Source organism: Desarmillaria tabescens (assembly GCF_030435595.1).
Source record: "Desarmillaria tabescens strain CCBAS 213 chromosome Unknown EV420scaffold_2, whole genome shotgun sequence".
Lineage (NCBI taxonomy): Eukaryota > Fungi > Basidiomycota > Agaricomycetes > Agaricales > Physalacriaceae > Desarmillaria > Desarmillaria tabescens.
Genome location: NW_026848301.1, coordinates 1,178,589 through 1,191,607, shown reverse-complemented (window position 1 = coordinate 1,191,607; position 13,019 = coordinate 1,178,589). Strand labels below are relative to the sequence as shown.

Below are 13,019 nucleotides of genomic sequence, written 5' to 3'. Positions count from 1 at the left end.
CCGTTATCCCAAACCGAAGGAGATCCCATACTGCTTGAGGCGCTTCGAAATCTGCTAACGGAAGGAAAATCTTTCTCAGACGACAAGGAAGACGGGGTAGATGATCGCTGTTCGTTAGAAGATCCAGCTTCCGTCTGTCTTTCTGCGCGTTCCGGAGAGAGTTGGGCGTCCTGATCTGAGGGTGAAAAGGGTGTTGCAGATTGACGACGAGCAAGAGCTGATGTACCGGGGCGCGGATTATCATCCACATCCCATTCAAATATGCCTTCTTCCACACGGGCAGAGGAATCCATCATCTCCCTTTCCTTTTCTGCATGCTCATCTCGGCTTAACATGAGCAGATACTCGATAGCCTCAACTTCGCTTAGACCCAAGTTTTCTAAGTTTTCTCTCTGCTTGCGTTCTCTGCTGTGAGCTTGTCGAGCTCGTTCTTGTTCCTGTTTAAGAAGCGCGAGTGATTCAGATACGCTGGCTTTCAGGTCGAGTTGTGCTACGAGGCGAGATCAAGCAACCGAGCACAAGACAATTATAAAATGGAAACTTACCATGCCCCTTGGAACTGGTCACACCCTTGGATCTCTTCTTCCCAGTCGTATTCCTGGCTCTCACGCCTCCACCTCCGTTTCTCGGAACAACACCAGCCTTCCAAGCCATAACTCTATCACCCAGACTGACAATGAGGACGTCTTTTTCGGGACTGACTGTAATATCCTGAACGATCGCACTTTGTTCCCCTCGGCGATTGACTGGGGCCAAAAATGTTCTCAGGCGCTCGAAGGTGTAGGCGTCAAAAACATCGACCTGACCCCTTGCAGACCCAACAACAAGTGTAACTCCGTTCCAGGCCAAGGCTGTTACGGCGGATCCGTCGCTGTGTGCCTCAAATCTCCTGACAGGTTGACGAGACGTAGAATTCCAGTCATAGACACCAATCCACCCCATAATATCACCGACAACAATGAAGCTAGACTCGTTGGGTTTTGATGTGAATGAGGAAAATAAAGCGGTTATGGCACCACACGAAGAGTCACCGTATTTGGTGACTTCCAGAGTAGGGGCGAGTGAGATTCGATAGAAGTACGGTTGTGCTTCATACGTAACAAGCAAAGCAATAGCCTGCGGGTCACATGCGTCAACATGAATACCCGAGATAGTTGGGAATGCCATTGGCTCGTCTGATGTCATTTCGACGGGACAAGGGATCCTTGTTTCGTGTACGTCATTCACGACGGTACCGTCACGTTCATATCCAGTCCAGACGACAATGTCGCCACTCTGGAAGCCGGCCAATATGCATCCTTTTGAGAGCTTGGAGACCACCTTCATGCACGGGTCTGCTATCCCGATCTTCGAGGCCGAACTCCAGACACAATGGACTTTTTTGGTCTCCCACACTTTGACCGTGCCGTCTTTGCTGGCGCTGATGACAACACCAGCAAGATCGTCCCATACGACATCAGTGACCTCCCCGGCGTGTTCGTGTTCGACGGGGCATCTTATTAATTTCGCTGCTGACCGCATCCCCATATCCATCACTCTAGAAGCTATCATCACGGCGACTTCTCCACTTCTGAACCCCCAGACAATCTTGGCGGTTCCACCATCTGAAGTGATGTCACATGCCGATACATTAGGTGAGAACTCGGTATTGGGATTACCAATGCCTAATCCAGTCCCGGAGGGAGAGGGGGAGAGGAATCCTCGTAAGATTTTCCCTGTCAAAGGTACCGAACGAGCGACGATTCCGTACTTCAAAGAGGACGACAACAGTGTATTGGATGACAGAAGGTGTATCTTCGTTATCGGTGAAATGACAGGTGTATGAATGATTGTTGCTGTCCGGGAACGTTCCCATCGTCTGGCATGAATTATGAGCTAAGAAGCAGAGTAAAGTATAGCAAAATACATACCGTCGCAAGTTATAGCGCACGATGTACTCCCGCCTCCAGCTCGACTCGGATCTCCGTAGAAGTCGCCCCTTGAAATCACTGAGATCGCCCTCAGGGCCAATACCTAGGAAATTCAAGGCAAAGGCGGTGCGCCATGTATGCTCTTCCTTTACGTGGGCATAGAGCTGGGTGCTGACGCGAGACAGGGAAAGAAGAGAGTGAGGATCAAGATAAGCGGTGATATGTGTGAGATTCTCGGAGGGAATATCGAGTCCATGATTGCGTGTTAAAGAGGCGTCGGATGAGTTATGCTGATACAAAAGGTCGTTCTTGGATTCCTTGACAGAGCTATTGGGCATAAAACGACGGCTAAATGACTTCTAAGAGGGTAGAGCGCTGGCAGGGCGCTCTTGTCGATGATGGTGACTGGTCAAGGATGGGTAATCTATTGCAACGCCGATGATAAACACGCCCAAATATTCTCTCCATCCTTCCACCATGGACGGCGCGTTCCGCAAAATAGATATCGATGCTTACGATGAAGACGTTCTGCATGAAGAGGAGTTGTACGATGCCGATCCTAGAGAACCATCTCAGGTCCTTGATGAAGCAAAGCAGCGGCAGGTAGCTGTCAGGAGCGCCCTGTCCAAGTGCGTGCACTGCACAATTTCTCTGTTTGTGTCTCTGACCTGGTCAGATAGGAGTGATATAGCTGGCGCCTTATCCATTGTTCTAGAGAATGCACCTTATGGTCCCACCTTTGACGATGCCAAGGTAGTGTATCGGTGCAAATATATAATGCGTTTGAACTAACAGCACCAACGGTTCAGACCGTGACCCTGCAGACCGTCTTGACCATCCTAAGTTCTACAAAATCTACGGAAATTCCCAACGTCCTCAAAGCACTCTCACAGGAAGAGCAAGATACCCTGATGAAATATCTCTATAAGGGCATGGCTGCGCTCGGAGGTGATGTCAGTGGAAGTGTACTACTTGACTGGCACGAGAAGGTGATCGTCAAAGCTTGGGTACTCCGTTAGCAAGCTAACACATCTGCAGCTCACCGAGGTTGCCGGGCTAGGCTGTATCGTACGAACCATGACGGACCGGAGAACTGTGTAATGGCACGGAAGCTTTCAATGTGTATCATATAAAACCTGTCCTTAATGATCTTGTGAAGTTCAAGGTATCTGCACTGTGGAAACCCTAGGTCGCTGTTTCGATCGTCTGCGACAAACCATTTACATAACATGCACCGCAACCTCAGAAATTTTATCGAAAGCTGTATCGCGTCCAAACTATTAGTGGTACTCATATTGCGAAGAGTCACATCAGCTGGTCTCGCAGTTCAGCCTATCTTCGTATCGGTATCTATATGTCATCTCAACTAATCCATAGCTCTACAGTACACAGATACAACACATTCTACGTTAGAACACACAAACACATTTATGACTTCCCCGAATCTTCTTTCAAACTAACAATACGGTTGAGAACCAGGTAATCTCCTTGCTGTTTCACCTCGGCACCTCCGTCTAAACAGGCGAGACGTGTGTCTTTGTCCAAAGCAAAGTACCCAACTCGAAGACCTTGGAACCGAACACACTCATTGCCTACAAGCTGACCGCTGGTGGCATGCGGTGTATCGCCATCATCTGCAGAAGGTTCGGAATTTTTCAAAGCAGCCTCTGTCCTAGTTTTGCTCTCCCTCTTCGCTTCTTCCATCGCACGCCTCGCCAACGGTAGGAAGCCTACCTCAAGCATAGTTCCTTTGACGACCTCCAAGCTATTGGGATTGATATCGGACCTGAAGTCAGACGAAGGATTGTCGCTTTTGAACAGGCGGTTGAAAATTCTCGTTTCGTCTACAACGATAGGACTTCCTGAAGGTGCATGCTCTGCCACCCACTGGATGAAGGCTTTGGGCTTCTTGGCGGCTCCTGTGTTTTCTAGACGGCAGATCAACTCTATAACCTTCCCAGAAACGGGATCAGTCTTGTAAGATGTACAAGTGACTGGATGAGGAGCTTGGAAAAGACCGACAGTCTTTCCTGGTGCAAGCCGGAAGTAGTCCTTGGAATCCTCCAGCCGGAAATCCTCAGCGTCAATATATATGGTGCGCGTGAAAGGAATCTTGCATGTTCCCAGTTCTGGAACCTTGGGATGTAGAGGTTTCTCGACGATGGTTACCGAATCTTCAGGTATGTTCTCGATGGTGACTTTGAGGGGGTTCATCACCATCAGGAGGCGAGGTGCGGTGTTTTCGAGGTATTGCCTCACGGTTTGTTCGAAGCGGGCTATTTCGATGTTCGATGATGCGGTCGAAACGCCTAGTCCGCTGACGAAGGAAATGATTGCGCCGGGTGGTACACCGCGCCTCCTTAATGCGATAAGGGTATAAAGACGTGGGTCATCCCAACCGCTCACGAATCCCTCGTTTACAAGGGCAAGAATCTTCCGTTTGGACATGACGGTACCCTCTATATTCAATCTGCCGTATTCAGATTGCCTGGGCTTATAGACTTCTAGGGCGTCGCAGAGCCATTCATACGACTGGCGAGAGGCGATAAATTCTGTCGTACAGAGGGAATGTCTACAGAGGACGATGTTAGAAGCACAAAGAATCCAGAGGAATATTCTTACGAAATGTTCTCGAAGCTATCGACTAAGCAATGCGTGTAATCATATGTGGGGTATATCTTCCATTTGTCGTGTGTACGATGGTGTTCTTTCTCGAGCACACGATACGCCGTAAGGTCCCACATCTGGGGGTTACCATCATTTAGATCCTGCTTCATGCGCAGGTTGGCCTCTTTGGGTTTATACTTCCCATTCTTCATACTCTCGAATTCTACAAGCGACTCCTCGATGGGGCGATCACGATGGATACATGGTTTGGGCTGTCCACGTCCGCCACCACGATCGGCCTTGATTTCGTCCTCTGACAGAACGCGGTTAGTACATGGGCGTAAGTTCTGCGAAATTGACTCACGAGAGCAATGGCAAACGTAAGCCTTGTCCCGTTTGATAAGCTCGATCGCCAAGTCATATAATTCAGTGAAATAATCACTGGAATAGGTTATCTTCCATGGTTCATATCCCAACCACCGGATAATCTCCAATATACTTTCCACATAACGTACTTCCTCTGCCTCAGGATTTGTGTCATCGTAACGGAGATAACACTTTCCGCCATGATGTGCGGCATATCCGAAATTCACGAAGATGGCTTTCGAGTGGCCTATATGAAGATAGCCATTGGGTTCAGGAGGGAATCGCGTCCATACGTTACCGCCAGTAGCAGCCAGATGGGCATTACGAAGGTGGGGCGCAATCTGGGGGTTTTCACCGGGTTTGTGTAGGTTCCCTAGGAAGCCTTCTTCGAATACGGTCTTCTTCTGGGTAGAAGGTTCAGCGGTGAGGGCGACAGCAGCCTTGGCTTTCGGAGCCTCCTTTTTAGATTCCTAGTATTGTCGATAAATAAATAAGGGGAAACCGAAAGCCAGATGGATGGGCTTACTTTTCCTTTGCCTTTGGAGTTCTCCTTCGGACCAAATGTTTCGGTGAACACCTTCTCCGCCGCATTCTTGACCTCCACCGGAGTCGCCCACCGGAGTTCTGGCGTAGAGCGGATTGCAGAGATGACAGGGCCAAGACTGTTCCATCCAGCAACAATATTATCCCTGATGTACGCCGATACCTTGTCGTGGACATCTTCCGGTGAGATACTGAAACCTAGAGTGTGTTAGGGAGACGACCTTGATTGCATGCAACGCGTTCGACGGACCGATGCCGCACTCCTGATTAAATTCCGCCTCGCTGACTGGAACGGAGTGTGCTTCGACATACTTCGTCGCCACTGTAGTATGTTGAGCAATATATTGGCGTAGACGGAGAACGTACACACCCGTTACTTGGTCTACGGACTTCAAATCCCCCGCCAAGATCTTGTCAAGAACGTATTTGCTCTCCGGCTCCCCCACATTCTCGGTTTTAGCGAGTTGTCCGGCCAGAGCCACAACTAGACTTGCTTGTTTTTCATCTGTTCGCCCAACAAGAGAGTGTTTCTCGATGAGGTCCTGGAGGGCCGCGGCGCTCTTGGGCGATTTGGCCGCCTCCAAGGCTTTAGCTTGGGTTAGACCTAAGGACTTGAATAATGCCACCAGCGGATTCAACGTGGGATCTGTTTTCGATGTGGCCATATATGCGCAAGATGTAAAGAAGAAAAGTCGATAGAGTTGGAAATAAAGCAGGATGATTTGTCTCCGAGTCAGAAACGACTTGTGATCGATCGTGATTTTTTTGCGCAGAAAAGATAATATCCACAGAATAATCCATATTATATCTTCTACTTATACAGCCCATACCAAGTACATACGAACGGGCATCGAACTTTGAAGCTACTCGATATACAAAACAATGTCAATCTAAACCTAAGCATAGGCGCATATGTAATATACGAACAAAGAAAACGAAAACTTAGAACTATGGTAGGCAACTAATGGCCCCTCGAATTACTTGACCCGCCAGTCTCTTCGTGTGGATTCCTGGTTGGTGAACGTCCAAAAAGAAATGAAGTAGCATAATGTTCGGCAGCGTTAAGAGTATTTCTGAAGCTTCGCTTCACACTTCTTCCCCTCACATCGTTGATATTACTAGTGCTGGGCGTGGGGTCTGGTGACTCCTTGTTTGAGGTGACGGGGGATAGAGGTTCACGGTAGGGCCATGAGACACCAGTATCCGGCGCTGATTGCACAGGGGCGCGATATGAACTGGAGGAATCCGCAAGGTCCATTGCTCTATCTCCTTCAGCCGTGAGAGGGGTAGCCGCCATCGACTGGTCAACGTCGATGACTGGGGGTCGATGATGAGGCTGGTGCTCATGCCCTCGTCTTAGTGGGTATTGTAACGTGCCCGTCTGTGCTCCTCGGCCATGGCCAATCTCAGCAAAGTTGAGATCTGGTGTCAAAACACCACTGTTACGGGATGGCACGCCTTCCTGGTATGTACGAAAGAAACCAGCGCCGTTGGACTGGTTAGTACCACCACTGAGATTTGACGCGGCATCACTGGGTGGCGGTGAGGTCGAATTTTCGACAATGGGTAGCATGTCTGCCATTGTTCTGTTACCAGACTGGCGTAGACGGCGAGAAGGACCAGCAGTAGGACCGGAGCTGGGTAACGACGCCATGATCTTGTTCAAGCGGTCAGTGGCGCCTTGCAAGTTTGAAGAGGTGGATGGGACCTCTGACGTAGCAGTGAGTGGAAATGTAACGGGATGAATGGGATGTGAGTAGGAAACGGCAAATTCATCGTCTGGTGCAGAGTTAGGATGCGTGGATTGCTGCGTGACGGGGGGAGGCATCTCATGAAACACCGGCTGGGAGTCATAAGCCTCCTCCGCATCTTCCCTTTCGTCTTCACCGGCATCTTCCAACTCTTCTTCGAGTTCATCGTCGTCATCATCTTCGTATTCTGTATCGTCAGTGCCGTTCATCTCGGTGATACGGTCGAACAGTTCGGTCAGAAACGCTCGCAGTTGGGATACACCCTTGCCAGAAAATACACAAAATGCGGACTGTTGGTTAGAGTTAAAGTCCTGACGTTAAAGGCTACTTCAATGGAAAGAAATGCAATGATGAATCGGACACATACCGAAGGAGGGTCTCGACAGAATGCTTGGAGTTCAGGCTGTCGAAAGGCAGGAACACCGGTTAGGCTGAGGTGCGTCAATTTGTGTAGCTTCTGAAGGAGGAAATGTATCGCCATCACTGAGATCTGGTCGCAATACGATAGATGGATGCGTTCAAGAGTAGCATGGCGCTCTGCCAAGGCGTATATGGCCTCGTCCGTCAGATTATTGACGCGGACGAGTCCGACACGGCGGAGTTTGGGTAGGGCTGATAGTTCAAAGACGGACATATCCGTAAGTAACGTACAATCTGTTGCGGATTAGTACACACGAATGGAGGGCCACGTCGAGAACGTACTTGCAAAATCGACATATCTCAGGCGTGTGCATGACCTAGCCAACGTCCGAACAGATCGATCTGTGATCTTTTCGGCATGTCCCAAGTGGAGATAGTGCAAATGCCTCCCGAGTCTGCATATGTTCTCCACTGACCTATCTGTCAAGAGAGTGCATTTGGAAAGCACAAGATTTCTGATCTTGGGGGCGTGGGAGATGATTCCTTCAATAGCATCATCCGTAACCAACGGGCATGCGGTCAAATCCAACATTCTCAGATGCTCGAATGTACGAGAGATGTCGAGTGGCGGCAACTTGTCTGAATTTATGGGGGCCGATGATGGAAACGGGTTGGGAACTTCTGACTGAAGAACCTGCTCTTTGAGAGGCGCTGGGAAAGCAGCGTCCGTGAGATCAGGGCAATGGGATAGCTTCATTTCGCGCATCTGGGAACAATATATCCAAATGTCCCGGACGGAGAGATCGGTAATCAGCTTGCAGTGGTTCAGATCCACTTCAAGTAGTAATGGACAGGCCTTGGCGAGGGCAGAAACGGAAGCATCAGTGAGCAGCTCAAGACTGCTCAGTTTGACACGACGGAGGAAGGGACAGTTTTCAGCGAGCGCTAGAACACCTTCATCGGTGACGTTCTTGCAACCGGTCAGATTGATGCCCTGTAAGCGCTTTGCCGACGAGGCGAGACCGATGACGGCCTCGTCAGTAGTACTGATGACGCCGCTGACGTCAATGGCAACGAGATTGGGGAAGGAGGGTAGGACGCGTGTGAGGACGGTGGAAGTGAGGAGCACACAATTGACGAGCGTCAACCTTTCGAGACGATCGCAGTTGGCGAGTGCAGCGAAAACATCGTCGTTAAGGTTTTTGGCAAGGGCAATGAAGTTTAGGCGACGGATAAAGCTGGAGTAAGTAAAGGTTTGATTCGGTGCGCCAAGGAGTTTCGCCATTTTCTCGAGGGTCTCAAAGCTGGTGAACCCGGGTTTGTGCCAAAGCAATTCAACCGAGCATTCACACCATGCTCGACATACCCGAAGAGAAGTGTAGAGGTCTCTTGGAGAGACAAGATGTTTGAATATATGGATGAGAATTTCGGCGGGAAGGTTCGACATTGGAGAAGGTGACTGGAGAACAGTGGGCCTAGTACGACGCTTTGTCCACTGGGCGGGAGAGACAACGAGAGGCTGGGAGTCATGGTCGACCAGATAGACAGGCCTACCGCGGTCGTCGTCGGCATCGTCGTCGGAAAAGGAAGTCGTCGATGGTATACGGTGCTTGTACATTGTCATGGTTCGAGACAGAGAGCACGGTGGATGGATGCCGGACCAGTGTTGTCGGTTGCTGACTACACGTGGCTCACATGCTCTTTTTTACCTCCGCCCAGTTGCCATGATATTTACATGATAATCACACCGCGATACCTGTGATACCGACCTATATCCAATGATATTCCAGACTAATGGCTCAAAATAGTCGCTGGGATGCCATTCTCGCTGTCGCAGACCTTCCTCCCCCAGGACCTTCTTACTACGCCGCAAGGAGAGCCCTATGGCTCACTCCGCGGAATGATTCTAATCAGCCCAAGGCAAGCAAGGAGCCACTTGCTCTTGCCCAACAGAAGAAGTTGTCAGATCTAGTCAACGATCCGTCCAAGGCTCAAACAGAATCGGGCTGGAACGAAGGGATTCGATTGGTCTGGGAAGGCCTAAGCAGTGGCCGAAAATTGACTATTTCAATGCCTCTCTCACTCATCGTATGTGCATTCACTTTCAATATGAAGAGGGTCCTCATGTTATGCAGATAAAAATTACGCATGCGGCTTGGATCAGAGACAGTACGTGGCCGTCGGGTGCTATGGCACCAGAGCCAGATGATGAGCTACCCGTTTAAGTCCCCGGTGGTACTTGTGGCTAGCAGCGGGGCTGCTATATGGAAAAGAACCATGGGAGGAACATCGGGAGGAGGACGAAATACCTTGCTGTGCTTTGCCGTGACGTTGTTACGCATATACACTTCGATTCTTTCAGATTAATGATGCGATAACGAGCTCAAAACACAAGTGTTACAACGGATAGCGAGCGTAGATACGCAGATGCATGCGATGCTGCCGAAAAATATATTGGCAGAGGGCCCAGAGCCCAAATGGGTCAAAGGTAGTGCGGCCGCACCATCACGTTCGAGATGGCGGTGAGACCTGTAGCCGTCATGATTCTCCTACAAGACAATTCGGAAGGGTTACGCACCAGAATTACACCATCTCCCCGAACGAATAGCATGTCCATTTTTCGTTTTGCGACCTGCATGCTGCGAATGAGCCTCCACTGGTTCAAATTATCAAGGCTACTCACGTTAACCGTCCCTTGTCCTTCAGCTACACCCTCGGGCAGGTCGACAATCATGATGGTCTCCTCAACGTCACTGAGAATGAGATTCATGTGTCCATCATATGCCTGCGCGTAACAAGCTCAGTATCACAATATCATGAAAATGATGCCCAACGTACGTGTAAGATACCCGTGAGCTCCCTGTCTCCCCTTAGTTTGACAAATACACGTTCACTCAGTGACAGCCGGATAAGGTCGAAAGGCTCTTGTATGCCCGACGTTGAAGTGTCCATGAAGGTCGTTGAGCACCGGCAAAAGGTGCCGCAACATCTATTTGGGACAAATTTCAAACTCCGCCACTTGTGTTTCGACCACGATGCCAGTACGTCCCACTCACATCTTTTACTGTCTTGTATCTCATATCTATACAGAAACATTACTGCGACTACTGTGATGTCTTCCTGACTCACGATTCTGCCTCAGGTATAAATCCCTCAGTGATGATCAGCCGGCAAATGTTCATGTTCTTTTGTGACAGTGCGAAAAGCTCACAACAGTGGAAGGAATCACCTTGCAAATGTCAGAGACTACTATGCGTGTAAGCCCATTTCTTTTCCTTCAGCAGCGATGAACTCATTGCCTTTTAGCTCTCGGACACGACAAGGCACAAAATATCATTGATCAAATTACTTCTGCTTACGAGTCTGGTGGAGGACCACCCCCAGGTGGTTTCGGTTTCGGTCCTCAGCATCTCGGTGGTCCTGCGCCAGGTTTTGGTCCTCCTATGGGATTCGGTGGACCTCCACCTCCATTCCGTGAGTTTTTGCAAAGCTTATTCTGAATGGTTAACTCATTTGTTCTATGCAGCTCGTCCACCCTTTCCTCCGGGCGGTATGATGGGTCCTCCTGGTGCCTTACCTCCGTTCCCTCCAAATGTACCTCCAGGTTCGTACTATCACTTGTCTTTCTGCTAGTCAATTCATCTTTCCGTATGCAGGTGCCCCACCATTTCCGCCTAACGGACCACCAGGAAGTTTCCCGCCATTCCCTCCTAATGGTGTACCAGGGAGCGTCATGCCACCGTTCCCTCCTAACGGCCCGCCTGCTGGAGTACCTCCGTTTCCACCTAATGATAGCAACGCAGGTGGTACTTTTACTCAAGCTCCGCCATCAGGGCCGCCAAGTAATGGACCAAGCATTCATCCCGACCGATTGAGAATGATGGGCGGTGGCGGAAGGTGACGCCGCGCTCCATATCCTTTTTCCATTTATTTTTTTCCTGTGAATGCAAGTGGGTTTCTCTGCTCGTTTTTCTCTTGTTTCTCTTCTTGTGCGTACTCCCTGGAAGACTGACTAGCTTTTGCATTAGTAAGTACGTGACATAAGAAATGTTGAAATGTAGGGCAGGAAATATAAATATTGGTTGTGCTTTCATTGCGTGTGAATCGGACTGCACCCACTAGCGTCTACAAAATTCCATTTAGAATTAGAGTACGTAAGCCGAACTATGCCGAATTTCCATTTGACAGCGAACGTGCGTCAAGCTTCTAATTTTGGCATCAGACACTGGCAACCTTCTACCAATTCTTTCACTCCGTGTAGAGCGACTCCCGCTCGACTGTTTATCGCCATCTGTCTTCGCGTCGTTGGCTACTCTCTTTCCAATGTCTACTCAGCCATTGCTTCAACGTACTGCTGCCAAGCGTATCGCATTACCAGTTCGAGTCGAGCCGAAAGTATCCTTTGCCAATGAACGGACATTCCTGTCATGGCTGCATTTCACCGTCGTACTAGGCGGTCTCGCCGTTGGGCTCTTGAATTTTGGTGACAAAGTCTGTGATTGTATTCAAAGAAATCATTCGCATGTCCTTACTCTTCTGGGCTGTAGGTTGGAAAAATCAGCGCTGCGATGTTTTCAGTTGTAGGTGTGTGAAAACAACCTCCGGTGACGCTAGCGTGCAGCTTCATTCTTTGTACAGCGATGTCTATTATGATATATGCTCTGTATACATATCACTGGCGTGCTGCATCTATTCGACGAGGTGGACGGGGTCCGTATGACGATAGGCTTGGTCCGGTGCGTCCGCCTTCAGGAGTGATGCAATGGTTCTGCTAATCTTTTGTCTCTAGACAATACTATGTATTGCGCTACTAGGCGCGTTTTGTTGTCCCTACAACAGCTCATCGATTACTGACGTCCTTATTATAGTGGCTATCGTCGTCAATTTTATATTGCGTTTTACGGAGACATAACGACCCAATTTCGCTGATATGGACTATTTACGGTACCACCCATCGGGAAAGGATTTGGTTCAAAATGAGCATATATACGTTTTCTCCATTCACATCAACGTGACCAATGAAACATTGCATCGGGACCTGGTTTTTGGCGGGGTGCAAGGATACAGTTATCCTTACGGCTACCCCTTATCCTCTTGAGTTCGTCGCTACCTACCTCGCGGCCTCATCAATAACTTAGAGATACCTTGGGTGATGCATCTGTTCTAAAGCAGCTCCTAGCGGGAAGGTTTTCTGTTCCAGCTCGGAACATAAGACCTGCTGTCGAGATGTCATTGTCCGGACGAACTCTGTTTGTGATGACATACATTATTTCCTTATAACGCCGACTTGGAAAAGAGTACACCCCCTTGTTTCCACGCAGATAAAGCGTTCTTGCTCCCACCCTACAACTCACGTTCGACCAGGTATTCTCAGGTCACCGGACAGCCATTATCCCCTGCAGAGTAGCGGACGGAATTGAGAACACGGAAGGCGTTCTTCTGAGAATACAGCGGCTTATCAGCTGCAAGGTAAGACGTGAGA

The 13,019-nt window shown here is 49.4% G+C and overlaps 8 protein-coding genes across 8 annotated transcripts; 4 read left to right on the top strand and 4 right to left on the bottom strand.

The window, feature by feature from the left end:
* Positions 1-170: 170 nt before the first annotated feature.
* EV420DRAFT_1247670 (WD40-repeat-containing domain protein) lies at positions 171-1,972 on the bottom strand (the record flags this gene model as incomplete). Its single annotated transcript, XM_060466702.1, has 3 exons — positions 171-490; positions 546-1,858; positions 1,911-1,972. Coding segments are annotated over 3 exons (1,695 nt in total), but the record flags the coding sequence as incomplete, so codon positions are not given.
* Positions 1,973-2,387: 415 nt separating this feature from the next.
* EV420DRAFT_1616844 (arp2/3 complex subunit) lies at positions 2,388-3,011 on the top strand (the record flags this gene model as incomplete). The annotated part of the gene is made up of 4 exons (XM_060475169.1): positions 2,388-2,539; positions 2,591-2,663; positions 2,720-2,899; positions 2,949-3,011. The coding sequence occupies 4 exons, from the start codon at positions 2,388-2,390 to the stop codon at positions 3,009-3,011; spliced, it is 468 nt and encodes a 155-aa protein (XP_060338427.1).
* A 327-nt stretch (positions 3,012-3,338) lies between these two features.
* On the bottom strand, positions 3,339-6,091 carry EV420DRAFT_1259084 (glutamine-tRNA ligase; the record flags this gene model as incomplete). Its single annotated transcript, XM_060466934.1, has 6 exons — positions 3,339-4,482; positions 4,533-4,830; positions 4,882-5,353; positions 5,410-5,624; positions 5,677-5,748; positions 5,797-6,091. The coding sequence occupies 6 exons, from the start codon at positions 6,089-6,091 to the stop codon at positions 3,339-3,341; spliced, it is 2,496 nt and encodes an 831-aa protein (XP_060338426.1).
* Positions 6,092-6,387: 296 nt separating this feature from the next.
* EV420DRAFT_1616841 (uncharacterized protein) lies at positions 6,388-8,984 on the bottom strand (the record flags this gene model as incomplete). Its single annotated transcript, XM_060475168.1, has 3 exons — positions 6,388-7,488; positions 7,545-7,831; positions 7,880-8,984. The coding sequence occupies 3 exons, from the start codon at positions 8,982-8,984 to the stop codon at positions 6,388-6,390; spliced, it is 2,493 nt and encodes an 830-aa protein (XP_060338425.1).
* Positions 8,985-9,331: 347 nt separating this feature from the next.
* Positions 9,332-9,762, top strand: EV420DRAFT_1635405 (uncharacterized protein; the record flags this gene model as incomplete). Its single annotated transcript, XM_060476442.1, has 2 exons — positions 9,332-9,625; positions 9,673-9,762. 2 exons carry the CDS (start codon positions 9,332-9,334, stop codon positions 9,760-9,762), a joined length of 384 nt encoding a protein of 127 aa, XP_060338424.1.
* A 108-nt stretch (positions 9,763-9,870) lies between these two features.
* EV420DRAFT_449370 (like-Sm ribonucleoprotein) lies at positions 9,871-10,552 on the bottom strand. The gene is made up of 2 exons (XM_060482171.1): positions 10,376-10,552; positions 9,871-10,322 (listed from the first exon to the last, which is right to left on the bottom strand). Exons 1-2 carry the CDS (start codon positions 10,487-10,489, stop codon positions 10,020-10,022), a joined length of 417 nt encoding a protein of 138 aa, XP_060338423.1. The 5' UTR covers positions 10,490-10,552; the 3' UTR covers positions 9,871-10,019.
* A 2-nt stretch (positions 10,553-10,554) lies between these two features.
* Positions 10,555-11,626, top strand: EV420DRAFT_1503104 (U1 small nuclear ribonucleoprotein C). Its single transcript, XM_060471156.1, has 6 exons — positions 10,555-10,578; positions 10,628-10,679; positions 10,735-10,794; positions 10,844-11,011; positions 11,064-11,141; positions 11,194-11,626. The coding sequence occupies exons 1-6, from the start codon at positions 10,573-10,575 to the stop codon at positions 11,436-11,438; spliced, it is 609 nt and encodes a 202-aa protein (XP_060338422.1). The 5' UTR covers positions 10,555-10,572; the 3' UTR covers positions 11,439-11,626.
* A 130-nt stretch (positions 11,627-11,756) lies between these two features.
* Positions 11,757-12,496, top strand: EV420DRAFT_449154 (vacuolar transporter chaperone 1). Its single transcript, XM_060482170.1, has 4 exons — positions 11,757-12,028; positions 12,085-12,121; positions 12,176-12,273; positions 12,327-12,496. The coding sequence occupies exons 1-4, from the start codon at positions 11,861-11,863 to the stop codon at positions 12,447-12,449; spliced, it is 426 nt and encodes a 141-aa protein (XP_060338421.1). The 5' UTR covers positions 11,757-11,860; the 3' UTR covers positions 12,450-12,496.
* The last annotated feature ends 523 nt before the right edge of the window (positions 12,497-13,019 follow it).

Excerpts from the sequence above, each read along its gene's own strand:
- EV420DRAFT_1503104 (XM_060471156.1), top strand. Across the intron at positions 10,795-10,843 it reads TGTCAGAGACTACTATGCGT|CTCTCGGACACGACAAGGCA; the intron begins GTAAGCCCATTT and ends ATTGCCTTTTAG. Across the intron at positions 11,012-11,063 it reads TGGACCTCCACCTCCATTCC|CTCGTCCACCCTTTCCTCCG; the intron begins GTGAGTTTTTGC and ends TGTTCTATGCAG.
- EV420DRAFT_449154 (XM_060482170.1), top strand. The coding sequence starts at position 11,861 with ATGTCTACTCAGCCATTGCTTCAACGTACTGCTGCCAAGCGTATCGCA. Across the intron at positions 12,029-12,084 it reads TCTTGAATTTTGGTGACAAA|GTTGGAAAAATCAGCGCTGC; the intron begins GTCTGTGATTGT and ends TCTGGGCTGTAG. Across the intron at positions 12,274-12,326 it reads ATGACGATAGGCTTGGTCCG|ACAATACTATGTATTGCGCT; the intron begins GTGCGTCCGCCT and ends TTTTGTCTCTAG.
- EV420DRAFT_449370 (XM_060482171.1), bottom strand. The coding sequence starts at position 10,489 with ATGGACACTTCAACGTCGGGCATACAAGAGCCTTTCGACCTTATCCGG. Across the intron at positions 10,323-10,375 it reads AGCTCACGGGTATCTTACAC|GCATATGATGGACACATGAA; the intron begins GTACGTTGGGCA and ends TGTTACGCGCAG.